The sequence below is a fragment of the Tiliqua scincoides genome, chromosome 4, assembly GCF_035046505.1.
Source record: "Tiliqua scincoides isolate rTilSci1 chromosome 4, rTilSci1.hap2, whole genome shotgun sequence".
Classification (NCBI taxonomy): domain Eukaryota; kingdom Metazoa; phylum Chordata; class Lepidosauria; order Squamata; family Scincidae; genus Tiliqua; species Tiliqua scincoides.
Window position 1 is genome coordinate 214,813,936 of NC_089824.1, and position 15,735 is coordinate 214,829,670.

General features: G+C 45.1%; 1 protein-coding gene across 1 annotated transcript in view; it reads left to right on the forward strand.

Moving 5' to 3' along the window:
* CDH4 (cadherin 4) overlaps positions 1 to 15,735 on the forward strand; it is a 423,769-nt gene that overhangs the window by 364,871 nt on the left and 43,163 nt on the right. Inside the window, exon 8 of the mRNA XM_066624723.1 lies at positions 11,389 to 11,574. Within this exon, the coding sequence (XP_066480820.1) occupies positions 11,389 to 11,574 (186 nt within the window). The remainder of the gene's footprint in view (positions 1 to 11,388; positions 11,575 to 15,735) is intronic.

A 15,735-nucleotide genomic window follows, 5' to 3' on the forward strand; every position in this document is an offset into this window, starting at 1 on the left:
AGGCTGTCATTTCCCTCTTCCTGATGCATGTATTACAAGATTTAATACCCCACACTTTGGTCCCAAGCGAACTCCCAAAGCAGCTTGCAGAAGATTAAAGCTACAGAAACAATTTAAAAGACGTTAAAATGCTGCAACATAATTGAGGAAGCCGAGCAAGAAGAAAAACCATGCTAGAACATAATCTGTTCAGCAGCAGAGCCACTTTGGCTCACCCCACAGGTCTTCCTGGAGGGCATAGGTTTCACTGAGCCTCTCGCAGGAGGGCATGCCTTGATCACAGTGCCACAGCTGACTATCTTCCTCTCCTGGCTCATTTCTGAGCATGGGAGAACATGGAGCAGGGCTTCCGATGTTAACTTGAGCACACAGTTAGTTCTCTAGGGGAACAAGGTGGTCCTTCCGCTATCCTGTCCTCAGATTAATTTGGGCTTTAAAGGCTAACACCAGTACTGTGAATTGAGCCCCTAAAGAAACCCATAGTCAACATAGTTGGGATAGTTTTGGAGTTAAGTGCTCCATGAGACAAATCTCCCAGAGAGCACTTTAGTGCAGTCTGGATGTTACCATAGAATGAAGGTGTTGCCCTTAAACCTGAACAGTGCACACCATTCTGCACCCCACACTTCCACAGATACATATTCATGAACACGCTCCTTTTCATCCAAAGATTCCACCTAAAGCAGCATTTCTCAACCAATGATACTTGTACCTTTGGTGGAACTCAAGATTATTATTAATTATTATTATTAACAGTATTTATATACAGCTTTTCAACTAAAAGTTCACAAAGCGGTTTACAGAGAAAAATCAAATAACTAAATGGCTCCCTGTCCCAAAAGGGCTCACAATCTAAAAAGATGCAGATGAATACCAGCAGACAGCCACTAGAGCAGACAGAGCTCGGGTGAGGTGGGCCGGTTACTCTCCCCCTGCTAAAAAAAGGAGCACCCACTTGAAAAAGTGCCTCTTACCCAATTAGCAGGGGTTAATTGTTAAGATGGTGTCCTGTGGCAAGCATGGGACCCCCATCACCTGGCAGTGAGTTCAGCAATGCAACATGACCAGCAGCAGTAAGAGGCTCAGCCTAGGGACAGAGCTCCAGGGTGTTCTTTTTGCAAGCTCAGAAAAGACCTCCTTTCTGCCCTCTTAACAGTGTATGTCGCTGCATCTGGCCCCCCAATCCAGAAGTAACTGGTTGATGGCATCATTGCCAGTTACTTCTGATGGTACTTCCAATAAGAGGACTGTGCAACGTGGTATGGCAGGGCCAAACTTTGAGAAACGCAGTTCTAGAATGACTGCCCCTGGTTTGGTGCTTAGAGCCCCTAAGAAGGTTGCACCTCCTCATTACTCATAAAGGATCAGGTCAAATCTGTCTGTTGACCACATTCCACCACCAGCAGCACTCTGATCATACTTGGAATGATTGAAGTACATTATGGGAAGGAGTAACTTCTCTGCATTAACGTTCTTGAGGATGAGCTCTCACTGAAGGACAAAACTGTAACTACATCCCGCTCTTAAAACTTGCCAGATAGAAAGCCTGTTCTAGGATATTGTTATCTCTGCCCAGAGCACAGATAACAGCAATGTCAGTTTCGAGTATATCCTTCTCTGTATTATCGTGTACACACTTATTGATTTCTGTCACTTGCAGCCATTTTTCCAATACACTTGTTGTCGGTCCAGCTGCCGCATTGGAAGGGAGGTTTCCTCTCTTCAGTTTTGTTTTCTGTAGCGCTTCAAGATACTTGAAACACTCATATTTCATAGATACTTTATTCTTGAGTTTCAAGGAACCAAAGAAATCCTGAACCAGTCCCGAACGCTTTTCTTAATCAACGTAATGATAAGTGTGGCATTACCTACAGTATTTGTGTGTATGAACACATGATCAGTTCTACAATAGGACTCACCACCATGAGTACCTGTGAAGGTGCCTCTTAGCATCTGCCTCTCCACCTGCTGCTGCCTCCCCTACTATCCCCACCACCATTTCTGCCACCCTCTTCCACTCCCTACCTGCCATGGTTCACTGAAGGAAGTGGGGGGGGATGCGAAAGGTACAATATCTCCCTCTCCTCTTTTTCATACTTCATCTTCTGCTTTCAGTCTCTCCCAGCAGGGCAGGTGATGTGGAGGGAACACTAAAGGATGACAGAGGAGGGGCCCCTTGGCACCCCCAGATATCTACCATTACCTGAAAGTTGGAGTCCTGTTCTAGAATGTCCTTCAAATACTTAAATGCTCCACATCCTATGTCACTTTCCTGATTAGGGCTTCGTTTCTGCAGTTTTGTCCCTGCGAAGTGAACACCTCCCTGAAGAGGGCACTACCATACAGTGCCCCTATTGCCAGTCTATTCAGGACAACAGGAAATACAGGGATACCTGTGCCAGGTCACCACAAGGATGCTATTTTCAGTGAGCAAACTGTATGATAGATCTAAAAAGCAGCTGAGCATGTGATTTTCAAGTGATTTTCTTTATATGAATTTATGAAGCTACGTTACTGACCCATGTGGACCATTGACCTTTATTGGTCCAGCATCTACGCTAGCTTTCTCCCGCTTGTCATGTTTTTAGCTGGAGGTCTTTCCTGGCCTCCCTACATAAGAGACTTTAACTGAAACAATGGATCTGAACTTTGAATCTCACAGTTGTGTCCTACCACTGAACTACAAACTTCACCTCCAGAGTGTCCCTTTTTCCTACCAGGACCTGGGTTTCTCTGAGAACGAAATCCTACACATCAGCCATGAAACTCATGCCCAACAAGCTTTTAAATACCACTGTTCATTTTGTGTTTGTTTGGCAGAAACACACTAAATAAAAATGGGAATGTTAGCTTAACTTGCATAATATTCTCCTCTTCTCTACTTATTTTGGTATCCTTGGTTTAGAACTTGCTCCAAATGTGAGAGCTCTTTTCAAGAGGAAGACACGATTTCAGCTCTCCAGTCTTCATTGAGCGGGTTTAATGAATGCTAACAGTTCTTGCTGAAGCAGCACTATTTGTTTATACCCAGCAACCAGATATTCCTCTGAGATGTGTCCGGATAGCTCCTGTTTCATGCTATGCCTTCCCTGGGTCCAAAACAAAAGGACGTTTGATGAGAAAGTGAGTTCAACGCAACTTGAAAATGGAAGTCCCTGCTTCTTCTTCTTCTTCTTTTTTATCAGATCAGAATTTTAACATGTGCTTTTTTTCCCCCACCGGATTGCGAGATAAAATCTTCTATTGTTGAGCAGAGCGGTTCTTAAAGGTCATTGCCACAGAAGCTCCATCACTAAAACTAGAATGAGATCCCATTTTGGATAAATTCACAATTTTTCTTCCTAACAAGGTGATATTATCGGGGTCTGACTGTACAGGAGTTCTGGGTTATAGATGAAAGGCTATTGTGTGCTGTAACGGGAGGCAGGCTCTCTGAGTCTCAGAGAAACGTGCAAGGCCCAGAAGTCAAGGAGCTTGATTAAAGGGGCTCCTCTCTGCATAGGCTTTTAAATATAGATAAAAGTGCAGTTTTCCTATGAATGGCTAATGTCAGCTTAGAGAGTGCCTTTTCTTCTTTTTTGTGTTCAAATGAAACAGGAGATGGAGGAGGGTCTACATTTTTAACCCCTGCATATTTTCCATTTTGCTACATTGTCCCAGATGGACTTAAGAGCATGTCCTTTTAATATGCAAATATTGTCCCACTCTGTGCACAAGCTTTGTTTCTACCACAAGTTTTGTATCTACCTTTTTTCTATCTCCGACCAGCTGTGTCTGTCTATCTGGTGTGCTCCCTGGGGCATTTGGTGGGCCGCTGTGAGATACAGGAAGCTGGACTAGATGGGCCTATGGCCTGATCCAGTGGGGCTGTTCTTATGTTCTTATGTTCTGGACTGATGATTCAAAGCACAGATGCATCCCTAGGGAGATTTCCCATCATGTACTGGTCATACTACATTCACTGATTCAGTGGTCTGCTCTTATTAACTGTTGGGGGTCAGTCACTGATGGCCAAAATCAGACCTCCAAGTGATGCCAGAGCTCAGCTACTTTGCATGTTGAAGATCCCAGGTTCGGTTCAGTCCATGGCATCTTCAACGAAAAGAATCATAGGCAGCAAGACTGAAAAAAGCTCCCCTCTGATTGGGGGCCCTGGAAACCTCCACAAGTCAGAGTACTTACCAGACTAGTTGGTCCAACAATCTGAGTCAGCAGAAGAGAGCTTCATGATGAATTGCATCTCTAATGATGACCACTCTTGGGGGTGGACTAAGACATGCAGCCCTCCTCATTTCTCTATTAAATTAGCCCCTTTAAAACCCAACTAGTTTAAGGCTGACTTGCTGCCTTAAAATAGCTCCTTGGATTTTTTGCTTGCTCGCTTGCTGCTCTTGTCATTTTCCTCCTACTTGAAACTGAATGCTGAACCAATATCCAATAACCTTTATTGGCATACATATAATACATATGGCAACAGCCAGTTACAAGGAAGAACACAAAGTAATGTAAAAACAAAAATGAGTACAATAAAATAAGAAACAGAACATTATCAGTAGTAGGCTTAGCAAATAAACTAGGTGTACTTAGAGGACACTGAGACTAAGAATTTAGAGACCATCTCCGTTATATCGATTGTACAATCACTGAGAAGGAATTTCAGATTCTCAAGATCAGAAAACCCCTCTCTATTAAGTATCGACCGTTCCAAGTAAATGGAACGGGAACTAGTATGACGGGGACAGTGAAACAGGATATGTTGGATGGTTTCAATTTGACCTTGATTGCAGGGGCAGGTACGTTCTGCAAACGTATCCCATGGGCTCTGGGTTCATCCAGGACAAAACAAGGAGCAGTCATAGAAACTGTTTAAATAAATAAATAACATATGCATATGTGCACAGGATTGGGTGCATCTGGTCACTGAGCCGGTGCTACTTGTGACCTTGAATCAAATTGGAAAGACGACGGTGGGCAATATGCCATGGCAGCCGTGGGAGCTGCCACTTCTGTGCTAGTCACAAGTGCTATCATAGGGTGGACCAGGGATGGCCAATGAAACTGGCTTTGACTTGAGGAGTTGGCTGGGCTGGGGTATAGAAAGGGTTAAAAACTAATCTGATGTCTGCCACCGACCCACCCCCATCCTGTTGGTTAAAATGATGTAAATTAAATGTATAACTGCATAATTTAAACAACTGCCGAGTTGCCTTGGGTGTCTCTCTCTGAGAAGGGGATAGCAGGGTAGACATGTTTTAAAATAAAGCAATAAAAGTTTTTTTAAAAAAATTGAGCTATATTTAAAATAAAATGCAGTGTTCTCAGACATAGATTTTTGGCTTTTGGTCACAGAATTGAATGGATGAGATTAGCCGCGGGATATCAATACTGCTGCCTGAAGCAGCTCCTCGTCACATACAATGACAGCAAAAATAAAGTCTGCACAGCTTCAAAATGTGATGGTGCGCAGGACTGTAGAATGTTTTTAACAGCATGCCCAGGATATGCCAGCAGAGAGGTCAGAAAGTTGCTGCAGAAAAGTTGGAATGCCTTGCTGCAGGATGTGGTGATGGCATCCAGCCTAGGTGCCTTTAAAAGGGGATTGGACAGATTGATGGAGGAAGTCATGATGCATACGTACAGTCTGAGATTAGCTGGCCGTTCTTCATGAGAGCTGGGTAGGAATCTTTTGCTGTCGTCCAAAATGGCCATGGATGGCAGTGTTTTTTTTTTGCCTTCCCCAGACTGGCAAGAGAGGGACGGTGTGTTCAGTAGGTTTCATGCATTAAAAATTGCTCACTTGTCTTTAAAAAAGTGGCCCAAGTTAAAACCAAGTGCAGCCTGATGTCTTCGTTGGGGGCTGCGAGGGTAAACAGAATGCCAGTTGCAAGGGATTGGCAGCGAGATGCAAGCATCTTGTTGTCTTGTGTGCTCCCCAAGGCATCTGGTGAGCTGCTGTGAGAAACAGGTAGCTGGACTAGATGGGCTTTGGCCTGATCCAGTGGGGCTATTCTTATGTTCTTAAGTTGCTGACGAGGAAATGGGCCCAGAGTGTTCTGAGGAGCTAGAACTCTGCCTTCCATCCCCAAAGAACAAGAACATAACATAAGAACATAAGAACAGCCCCACTGGATCAGGCCATAGGCCCATCTAGTCCAGCTTCCTGTATCTCACAGCCGCCCACCAAATGCCCCAGGGAGCACACCAGATAACAAGAGACCTCATCCTGGTGCCCTCCCTTGCATCTGGCATTCTGACATAACCCATTTCTAAAATCAGGAGGTTGCGCATACTCATCATGACTTGTACCCCATAATGGATTTTTCCTCCAGAAACTTGTCCAATCCCCTTTTAAAAGGCATCTAGGCCAGACGCCATCACCACATCCTGTGGCAAGGAGTTCCACAGACCAACCACACGCTGAGTAAAGAAATATTTTCTTTTGTCTGTCCTAACCCGCCCAACACTCAATTTTAGTGGATGTCCCCTGGTTCTGGTATTATGTGAGAGTGTAAAGAGCATCTCCCTATCCACTCTGTCCATCCCCTGCATAATTTTGTATGTCTCAATCATGTCCCCCCTCAAGCGTCTCTTTTCTAGGCTGAAGAGGCCCAAACGCCGTAGCCTTTCCTCATAAGGAAAGTGCCCCAGCCCTGTAATCATCTTAATCGCTCTCTTTTGCACCTTTTCCATTTCCACTATGTCTTTTTTGGACACATCTTTGACCCCTGAATCCCCACCATCATGGCTGAGAAGTAATAGGCCTAACAGTTTGGTGGAGTAGCCCTTATCTTGGGCTTAGGATAGAAGGGCTATACGTAAATATGATGGTGAGCAACTTTCCTGCTAGGGCATCTGAAGGAAGGGTAAGAAGCAATGGGATTCAGACTGCAGCAATTTGGGTTGCATGTCAGGTAATGCTTCACACTGAAAGAACACTAAGGCAATAGAACAGGAAAGGAGTTTTAACAAGTAATGGGATGAACCTTTGTCACCCCTGGCTTAAGTCTAGGACAGACTGCTGTTGCGGAGGGTGGGGGAGTTGATCTAGACAACCCTTGAAGTTCATTCCATGTCTATAGTTTTCCGAGTTAGTTGACACAAGTGAACTTTTCAAACATGCTCCACGTTACATTCACAAAAGAGTAAAGCATCAATTGAAACTGCTATCATTCGGGGAAGTCAAGCTCTTCTGCAGAAATGAAATGGGACAAGGTTAGTACAGGTCATTGCTAAGAATAGCCAATTTCATTTCAGAGGCTAAATAATGGTGGGGAGAGGTTGCTCCTCTGGCCATGACTGTCAGGGAACGATGACAGGGCTAAGGGGTTGGTAGAATAAACGTCCATTGCACATTGGACCTTTGGCCTGATCCAGCTGGGCCCTTCTTATGTTCTTTTCAGGACTCACCTTAATTTGACTGAAACCTTCTTCTTGTTTCTTGTGTTAGAAAGGGGTAGATACACCACCATGTAGGACTAATTCTTCAGACTTGTGTCAGTTCACAAAAGGCATGGGAGCCCCTAATCTGAAACATTAGTACTCTTGGATCTATGAGTTTCCTAAGTGTCAAGAGCTGTTTGGGACTGGAACAGTCTGTCTTACTCAATAGTGGTTTTCAGGCAATAGAGGTTTTCAGGCAAAGGCAGGATAATCGCTTGGCAGAGATAATGCCGTGGTTTCCTGCAGTGAGCAGGGGGTTGGACTAGATTACCTCTATGGTCCCGTCCAGCCCTCACATTCTATGATTCTATGAACGTGCCTTGGCTATTGGAAATGGTACAAAATTACAAGTGTTGATACAGCAAAGCATTTATTCAAACATTTATAGGACTAACAGCCAATTTTTTACCACAAATGGCCGCAAGGCAAATCTAACCATTTTTTAAAATACAGTACAAAACTGAAACAGCAAAATCACAAAAATAAAACTTCAGATAAAAACAGCGTAAGTACAACCAGGACAATTTAAGTCATGGGGCTAACTGAAGCTGCTGCCTCAGCAGACCAACAGGGGACATCCACTTTTGTCCACCTGCCTGCCTCTACCGATTCTCCTCTGCCTTCTCCCTGGGAGAAGTGGACGTGCAGAGGACGTGCAGAGGACGTGCAGAGGAGAGGAGAGTGGTAGGCTAGAGTGGTCATTGTGAACAGGAGTCATATGGCCCCCTGGGGAGTCCTGGCTGATTTGAAGGGGGCCACAGACTGAAAACTGTGAGACGGGGAGCATTCAGGAGGGGTAAGTGAAAATGGGGGCCCCCAAGTGTTTTGGGGGGCCCTTATAATGGAATCAATGAAATACCCAAGCAGCATTTTATGGACATAGGGACCATAGCAAAACAAAAGGTTGAGAATGGCTGGGCTAGAGTGTTGAAAGAGCAGAGGCTGGCACATCATTCAGTAAGGGGGAGACTGCCTCAGGGTCCAATCCTATCCAACACGATACCAGTCAAAATCTGGTGTCTGGGGAAGAATACAGACTTAAACAAATTGACTGTCATTCACAGGTGAATTTCAGTTTAAAAACAAAAGATGAAGAAGTTTGTGGATATAACATATGATTTGACCCTAAGATCTTCTGCAGTTACCAGAAATTCAAGTATTAACTGCAGGATCCAAAGGTCTGTCAACTTGTTATCAGCAGAGAAACTGAAACATTAATCTCATCTTGTTAGCTGAGAGTCCAGAGGAGACAACTGTTACGGATGTAGCAAGAGTCAGCCTTAACTAATCTCTTTGGCATCTTTTGAGTTGGCACCACAGGCATGATTGATAACAGGGATGTGCCCATGGCACAAGGGAAAGGATTTTACATGGCACAGTCTAACTGCGTGTGTTATTCCTCTGCCCTAGTTGGGTGTGGTTCAACTATCCTGAATGCTGTAGAGTTGACCCTGCAGATTTAAAGCACTGGACACAACAATCGCATGAAATAGAACAAAAATGCCTAGATGTTATACAGTATAAAGCAGCATTTCCCCTTGTCATTGTTGTTATCATTCTTTGATATCGTTCTCATTGTCGAGAGTCAGGATGGTGCTGTGGTTTGGGAGTTGAAATGAGACCTGCGGAATCCAGGTTCAAATCCCTGCCCAGCCACGAAGCTTCCTGGGTGACCTTGGGCCAGTCACGATTGCTCAGCCTCACCTACCTCACAGGGCTGTTGTGTGGACAAATGGTGGAAAGGAACTGTGTATTTCTATTCACAAATAAAGGAGGAAAAAGAATCAGTCCCTGCCCTTACCTCTCCTTCGCTCAGAATGGAGTGCTCCATTCATTCAGCAGGAAAGGAAGGAAATCATTTAAATAAATACATGGCTGCCTCGCGGGGCTGCTTTTCATTTTAAGAAAAATGCCTGGGCTTTTTAACATGTATTTGCATGTAATGTATCGTTTGCTTCCCAAGCTGCAAGTGCTTTATAATCCAGTTTGTTTGCTGTGTGTGCGTGACGGAGGCCGACATTTTCATCTAGTTTGGATGCATCTTTCACGAGCAGGAATAGGATGCAAACGGGGAAACATATATGGAACAGAAGAAGAAAGCAAACTATACAGGAGCGCAAAAGTTCTCGGGGCTAGACAACCAGCAGGCACATGTTACAGCTGAAGAATCTTTTAGCTCATTTTCTTAAAGATGGGTTTGAAGTACAAAACACTTTCTCTCCATTCCAGCATCCATTTGCATCCCTCTAGGGACTCTGTAAACCTACTTTTAATGTCTGCCTGGGACTCCAAAGGCTGGGCAGCTTATCAAGCACCTGGCAGGCTATCATACATGGTTGATTACAAGGTGTGCAGGTAGAGTTGCCAACCCTCCAGGATTGGCCTGGAGTCTCCAGGAATCAGTATCAATCACCAGGAGACTACTGAGAGCAAAACTGCAGGTGTTTACAGGGCCTCCTGGAACGGCCAACATTATACCCTGTTGGAAAAACAAATCTCCAGGAATGACTTCATTTGGAAGTGGCCACTCTATGCAGGGTGCATGGTGATACAACCAGCCCAGTCCTTCAGGCCTGATACCCCCTTTACCTGTCCTGTGCAAAATGAATGGCTGTTCTTTATGACAGTCCATGAACTGCAATACATCTCTGCTCTTTTACCCCATTCAATAATTTGTGTTGCTTTTTAACTTATGTATTGTCAAGAGGGCAGGGCACCTCAGCCTAGACTTGCATGTGTATTACCTTATGCTCAGGAGCCCTGAGGTCAGCTTCTATTTTTGGGCAGCAGGCAGAAGGTAGTCTTACCATAGTCTTTATGACAGTCCATGAACTGCAATACATCTCTGCTCTTTTACCCCATTCAATAATTTGTGTTGCTTTTTAACTTATGTATTGTCAAGAGGGCAGGGCACCTCAGCCTAGACTTGCATGTGTATTACCTTATGCTCAGGAGCCCTGAGGTCAGCTTCTATTTTTGGGCAGCAGGCAGAAGGTAGTGCTCTGTTGCCCAGGCAAGGACAGAAGGCCAGGTTGTAATATTTATACCAGACCTGAACAATTCAGAGACTACATACTTGCCTGCAACCTACCAATTACAGGACCCAGTGCTACTGAATTTGATATTTTTCACCAGAAAGTGGTTCATCTCAGATAATCTTTGTATTTCAGACTCCCCCCCTGCCCATACACACGTTCACTTGGTTGTAGGGCTATCCCAGCATCCTAAGGTTCAATATGAAATCAAGGTGAGCTTTTGTGCAGCAGCGGACCTAGCTGTGGGCATATGAGCAAATGCCACAGGCACTGGGTCTGTGCGCCTCTAGGACTGCATGGGAAGCCTCACTGAGGGTCCCAGCACATTTGGAAACTGCACTTCCGGTTTTCTGGATGTGCAGTTTAAGACTGTGGGGAGGCCCTCTGAGACTTCTCCGGTTGGTGATACAGTTGTGCAAAGCCGTCATGCTTCAAAGGTAGGACGGGGACGGCTTCGTGCATGGTATGGGGTGGCATCTCGCAGAGGCAGCTTCACAAAGCTTTGCCCCAGGAACAGGGAGGGGTAAGTCTGCCACTGTGCATGTTTGTTAGCAAAATGTCTGCACAAGTGTGAGCCATCAGTTTGCAAAGGCACAGGTGTTCCCACAAAAGGCTGAGCATAGCCTGGACCACTTGCAAAGGTTTGCAGAGGTTCAAATGAAAAGAACTTTTGTTGATTCACTCACAAAAGTTTCAGACTTTTGCAGGCGCATTTGCTTTCATCTTGATTCTTCAAGCAGGAGAATTTGGTATGTCAAACTGCTCTGGTTGAATGCTTGCCATTGCCATATCTCTACTTGGGCTTGCCTGAAAAGGGCTGCCAGCAGAATCAGGACTGCAATTTTCAGTGCATTGACTTGTTCTTCCATTGAAAGCGCCGCCCTTCTAACAGAACCGTCTTTTCCATTTTCAGTTTTCCGGGGAAGTTCCGGAGAACAGAATAGAAGTGGTGGTTGCCAACTTGACAGTGATGGACAGAGATCAACCCCACTCACCCAACTGGAATGCTGTTTATCGGATTATCAGCGGAGACCCTTCCGGTCATTTCACCATCCGGACTGATCCCGTTACCAATGAAGGCTTGGTAACCGTTGTGAGGGTATGTCTGTTCTGTCCTTGTTCTCCCTATCTGAGGCTCTATCATGGACAAGTGCCAGGGAGACTTAGGTCTGTAGAAGGGTCTGCCAATTTCTTGTAAAGTGTTTATATTGGGACTTAGCCAGAGTAGGGCCAGAAGTGCAGTATTCAACTTTGGCCCAGAATTTACCCCACATAATAACTTTTCAAAACAGACATTTTACTTTCTGACAAGTTTGGCATGTAAAGAATGGTATTTGGTTCTGGAATCTTATTTATTTTTCTGGAATCAGATAAATAAATAAAAGTCAGGAATGCTGAATACCTCTCACAAAATGTTAGTGCTCAAACCTCCATCCACTTATCTTGGCCTGATCTGGAACCCCCCGGGATAGGGGGAGACTTTTTAAGGTCATTACCACCTTTTTTAGGCATAAAAGTGCATTGGTTCCAGAGATGGATGAACAAATGAATCTACGCTTTCCACTGTCAGACTACTGGCCCACCTTGATCAGCACTGTCCATACTGACTGGAAGTAGCAATCCAGGGTTTCAGGCCAAGGTCTTTCCCAGTCCTACCTGGGCTGGTTGAATTGGGGTACAAAGCGCGCGCCCCAAGCAAGCAAGTGGGCGCAGTGCCAGGGGGCAAGGCAGCGACTCTGGACGGCAGCCAGGCCCTTCCTGTGGATCACCCCAGCTGCGTCAGGCATCACCCAGCCCTCCCCCTCCATGGGGACAGGGCAGGCCAGCATCCCACCTCAGCCGGTGCCTAGCAGCTAACTTAGAACTGATGCAGACCAAAGGAATCTGATAGTTTAATTCAAGCAAAGCATCGCAAAGGCCCATGGTGGATGTTGACACAATGTGACTTCTGCCCAGTGCTCTGAATATGGGGCTGAACCTGGGAATGGAACCAATTCCCATCGCAGTAGTAGGGGTAGCAGAAAGTGTTGCCAAACCCTTCTGGCACAATCTGGGCAGCCATATCAGCTGACCCGTTGCTGAGGCAATGGGGCTCCCTGAGATCTCATGAACACAGAGTTTGATGGGACAGGGCCCAGGTTTAAGAGGGAGGATGAAGAGAGTTGAGCAGCCGATGGCACAACTCCACTTTTTGCTAGGGCGAAACACTTTTTGCGTATAGAGTTTGTAACTCTAAAGCCTACACATGTATAAAAAGTTAAGAATTGCTATAAGTGGCTTTTGGATTTGTGCCAGCAATTTTGCTGGTACATATCCAAGTAGCCCCATTGGTAGGCTGGGGCTGAAAGGGAACAACTTTACCCCAAAGAGACCTCCAGCCTGCACAATTTCATTACTGGATATGGAATGGGCTGTGCAGTCCTGCTGCACCAGCACTAAATAGGATAGGGCTCTAACAGCCCAAGACTATGCATGTCTACTCAGAAGAAAGTCCCACTGGAGTCAATGGGACCTACTTCCAGCTAAGTTTGTATAGGATTTGCAGCCTAAGGTAGTTTAACAGCAAAAATACATCTCCAGGTTGAAGGTGTTGTTTTTCTAACGTCAACAACAAAGGGCGCAATCCTAACCCCTTATGTCAGTGCTTTCCAGCAATGGAACATGTGCTGCATCCTGCAGTTGGGTGTCACTCACGGAGGCCTCCTTAAAGTAAGGGAATGTTTGTTCCCTTACCTCAGAGCTGCATTGCCCTTATGTCAGTACTGGAAAGCACTGACATAAGAGGTTAGGATTGTGCCCAAAACATCTAATTGGTTTTTCTGCATCCACTGGTAGAAAACACCAGCGAGCAACTTACTCCTTAGCTAGGAAAACCTAAAGCATCATAAGAGCAGTCTTGAGGCAACATCAAAGACAAGGAGTGAGGAGGCGTTGGGGGAAGGGATTTGTGTGTTCATTCCTGCTACACAAGGACTTCTACATAATCAGCCATCCCTCATTCAACAGTTCACTTCCTGCCAAAAAGTATTCCTTTTTTTCCCCAAGTCATAAACTCATGCCAAGCTTGACTTCCCATAGCTATGTCACCACTCGCAATAATATAAAGAACCCTATAGAAAATCCAATCATGTCTCATTGAACTCAAAGCTGGAAATTCAGCATCTTCTATAGATAACCTCAGCTGTCTATACACCCCACATTTCATAGGCTTATTGAACCTGGCTTTTCAGCAGGTAAAATGGGAGGCAAATGCTTCTGATTAAATGAAATCATCAGTGAAAAAGGATGATTCCATCTTCTCTGTACAAAAACACTGAGTTTTCTCCAAATACAAAAAATTTTATTTTTACTTGCTAAAATTGTACTTCTCTTGTGATTGTGCTCATTTAATACACAATCCACCAGAGTGTTGACACAATTGCCCATTGTTCCACAGTAGCTTTCCAGACCAGTGGATGTCACTCCCTTGATGGAGTGACTAATTGATTGATAGCCTTCCCCATCCCAGAGGGTTGGGGCAGCTAACTCATGAACCCCAACAGTATTAGAAACAATGGTAATTTAATTTAAAATAAGAACATAAAATTGGAACAGGAAGTTGCACCTGCAAAACCAACCCACATCCCACAATCAGCTAGCTTATCAGCCCTCATCTCCAAAAGCTGCCTGAGAGTTTTAGAGCTGGTTTCATACAGTATGGATCAACATGCAGCCTGTTGCCAACCCTACTCTCTCCCCCCACACACACACACACACATGTCTACCCCTACATTGCTATACACACACAGTGTTGGGCCCCAGCCCAGAATTAAACCCAATCGAGAGAATTTGTACTCAAGAAGCAGTGGCATATCTATGGCAGGGATCAACGCAGTAAGAAGTGCGGACACCGCAAGGCACTGTGTAAGCAGCCCCTCCCCCTTGCCACTGGAGCCATACTGGACAGTGAAGGTAATGTGCAGTGCTTACCTTGCTACCCGCCCCCCCGTAGGTATGTCACTGTCAAGAAGTGAAAATGCAGTGTACGGCTGTTTTGGGATCATTGACTGGGTAGTAGAGCAAACTACCTCAGTGCACCAATGAGGCAGAATTTCTCCAACAAATGTAGATTTTATTCAGAGATCTAAAAAAAAACAACCCCCAAAAGGCGAAGTTTACTGGTAAAATCACTTGTGCAGATATTTAAGTGGTTTTGGCTGAAAGGATGTTTGTAAGTGGCTCGTTCTGGAAAGGCTCAGGCTAAATGAAAGAGGGAGAAAGAGCAATAGCTGGGGTGAGTTTCTCTGCCAGAGGGGACCCAACAGAAGAGAAGGAGCATCGTAGTAGAAACAGTGTACAGGTATAACCTAATTATCCACAAATTTTTTACCTGCAGTTTTATCTCAGAGCGATGAGAAGGGCCCTTTAAATTAAAGGGGGAAAGTCCTTTAACAATAGCCTTGTTAATGCGAGAGAGGGCAGCCCGCTGAAAATCCATCAGTCATTTTCTCTCCAGCTTCACTCTGAGGCATTTTCTTAGAACAGCTTCACTCTGAGGCAAGCAACCCCTCCCTTCCCCCTGAGCATATGAAATAATGCTAAATGGCAGTGATTATCACCTCCTCCATTCCCCCCCTGGTGCTGCAGCTACCGGTGAAGGGAGGGATTGCTGCCTCAGAGTGAAGCCTTTCTAAGTGTCTGGAGAGAGACTGATTGCCTGCTTGATGCATTACAAAGGTCAGCAAGGCTGTTTTTAAATCGCCTAGCAAAGGGACATTGTTTTTTAAATGGATTTGCTTTAATGCGGTTTTTGCCATTCACGTAAGTTCCCAGAACTCATGAGACTCAACCTGTACATGATGTACAATGGGGGCTTGAGAAGCATCAGGATAAATGACTTGGAAAGGTATACATATATGTGGATGTCTGAACATATTAAACTGCTTCTTAAGGTGTTGGGTCACTGGTCCATCTACCCTAGTGTTCTCTGACTGGCAGTATACTGTATCCAGTTCTGGTCAGGTGACTTGTGCAGCCCTGCTACCTGAGTTCTTTCCACTGGAAAGAGACCTTCTGCATTCAAAGCATGGGCACCACCACCCATTGATTGGGTCCTGCCCCACTCCATTGGCTTAGGTACATGTGGAAACCTGCTTCATGAACTAATCTCTTGGGCTGGATTGGGGCAACTGTGTCAACAAACCAGCAAGCCATTGCCAGCACAGAAAATATATACTGTACTATTTTTCCTTAACTGGGCAAGGGGGGGCTGTTAAGAGTC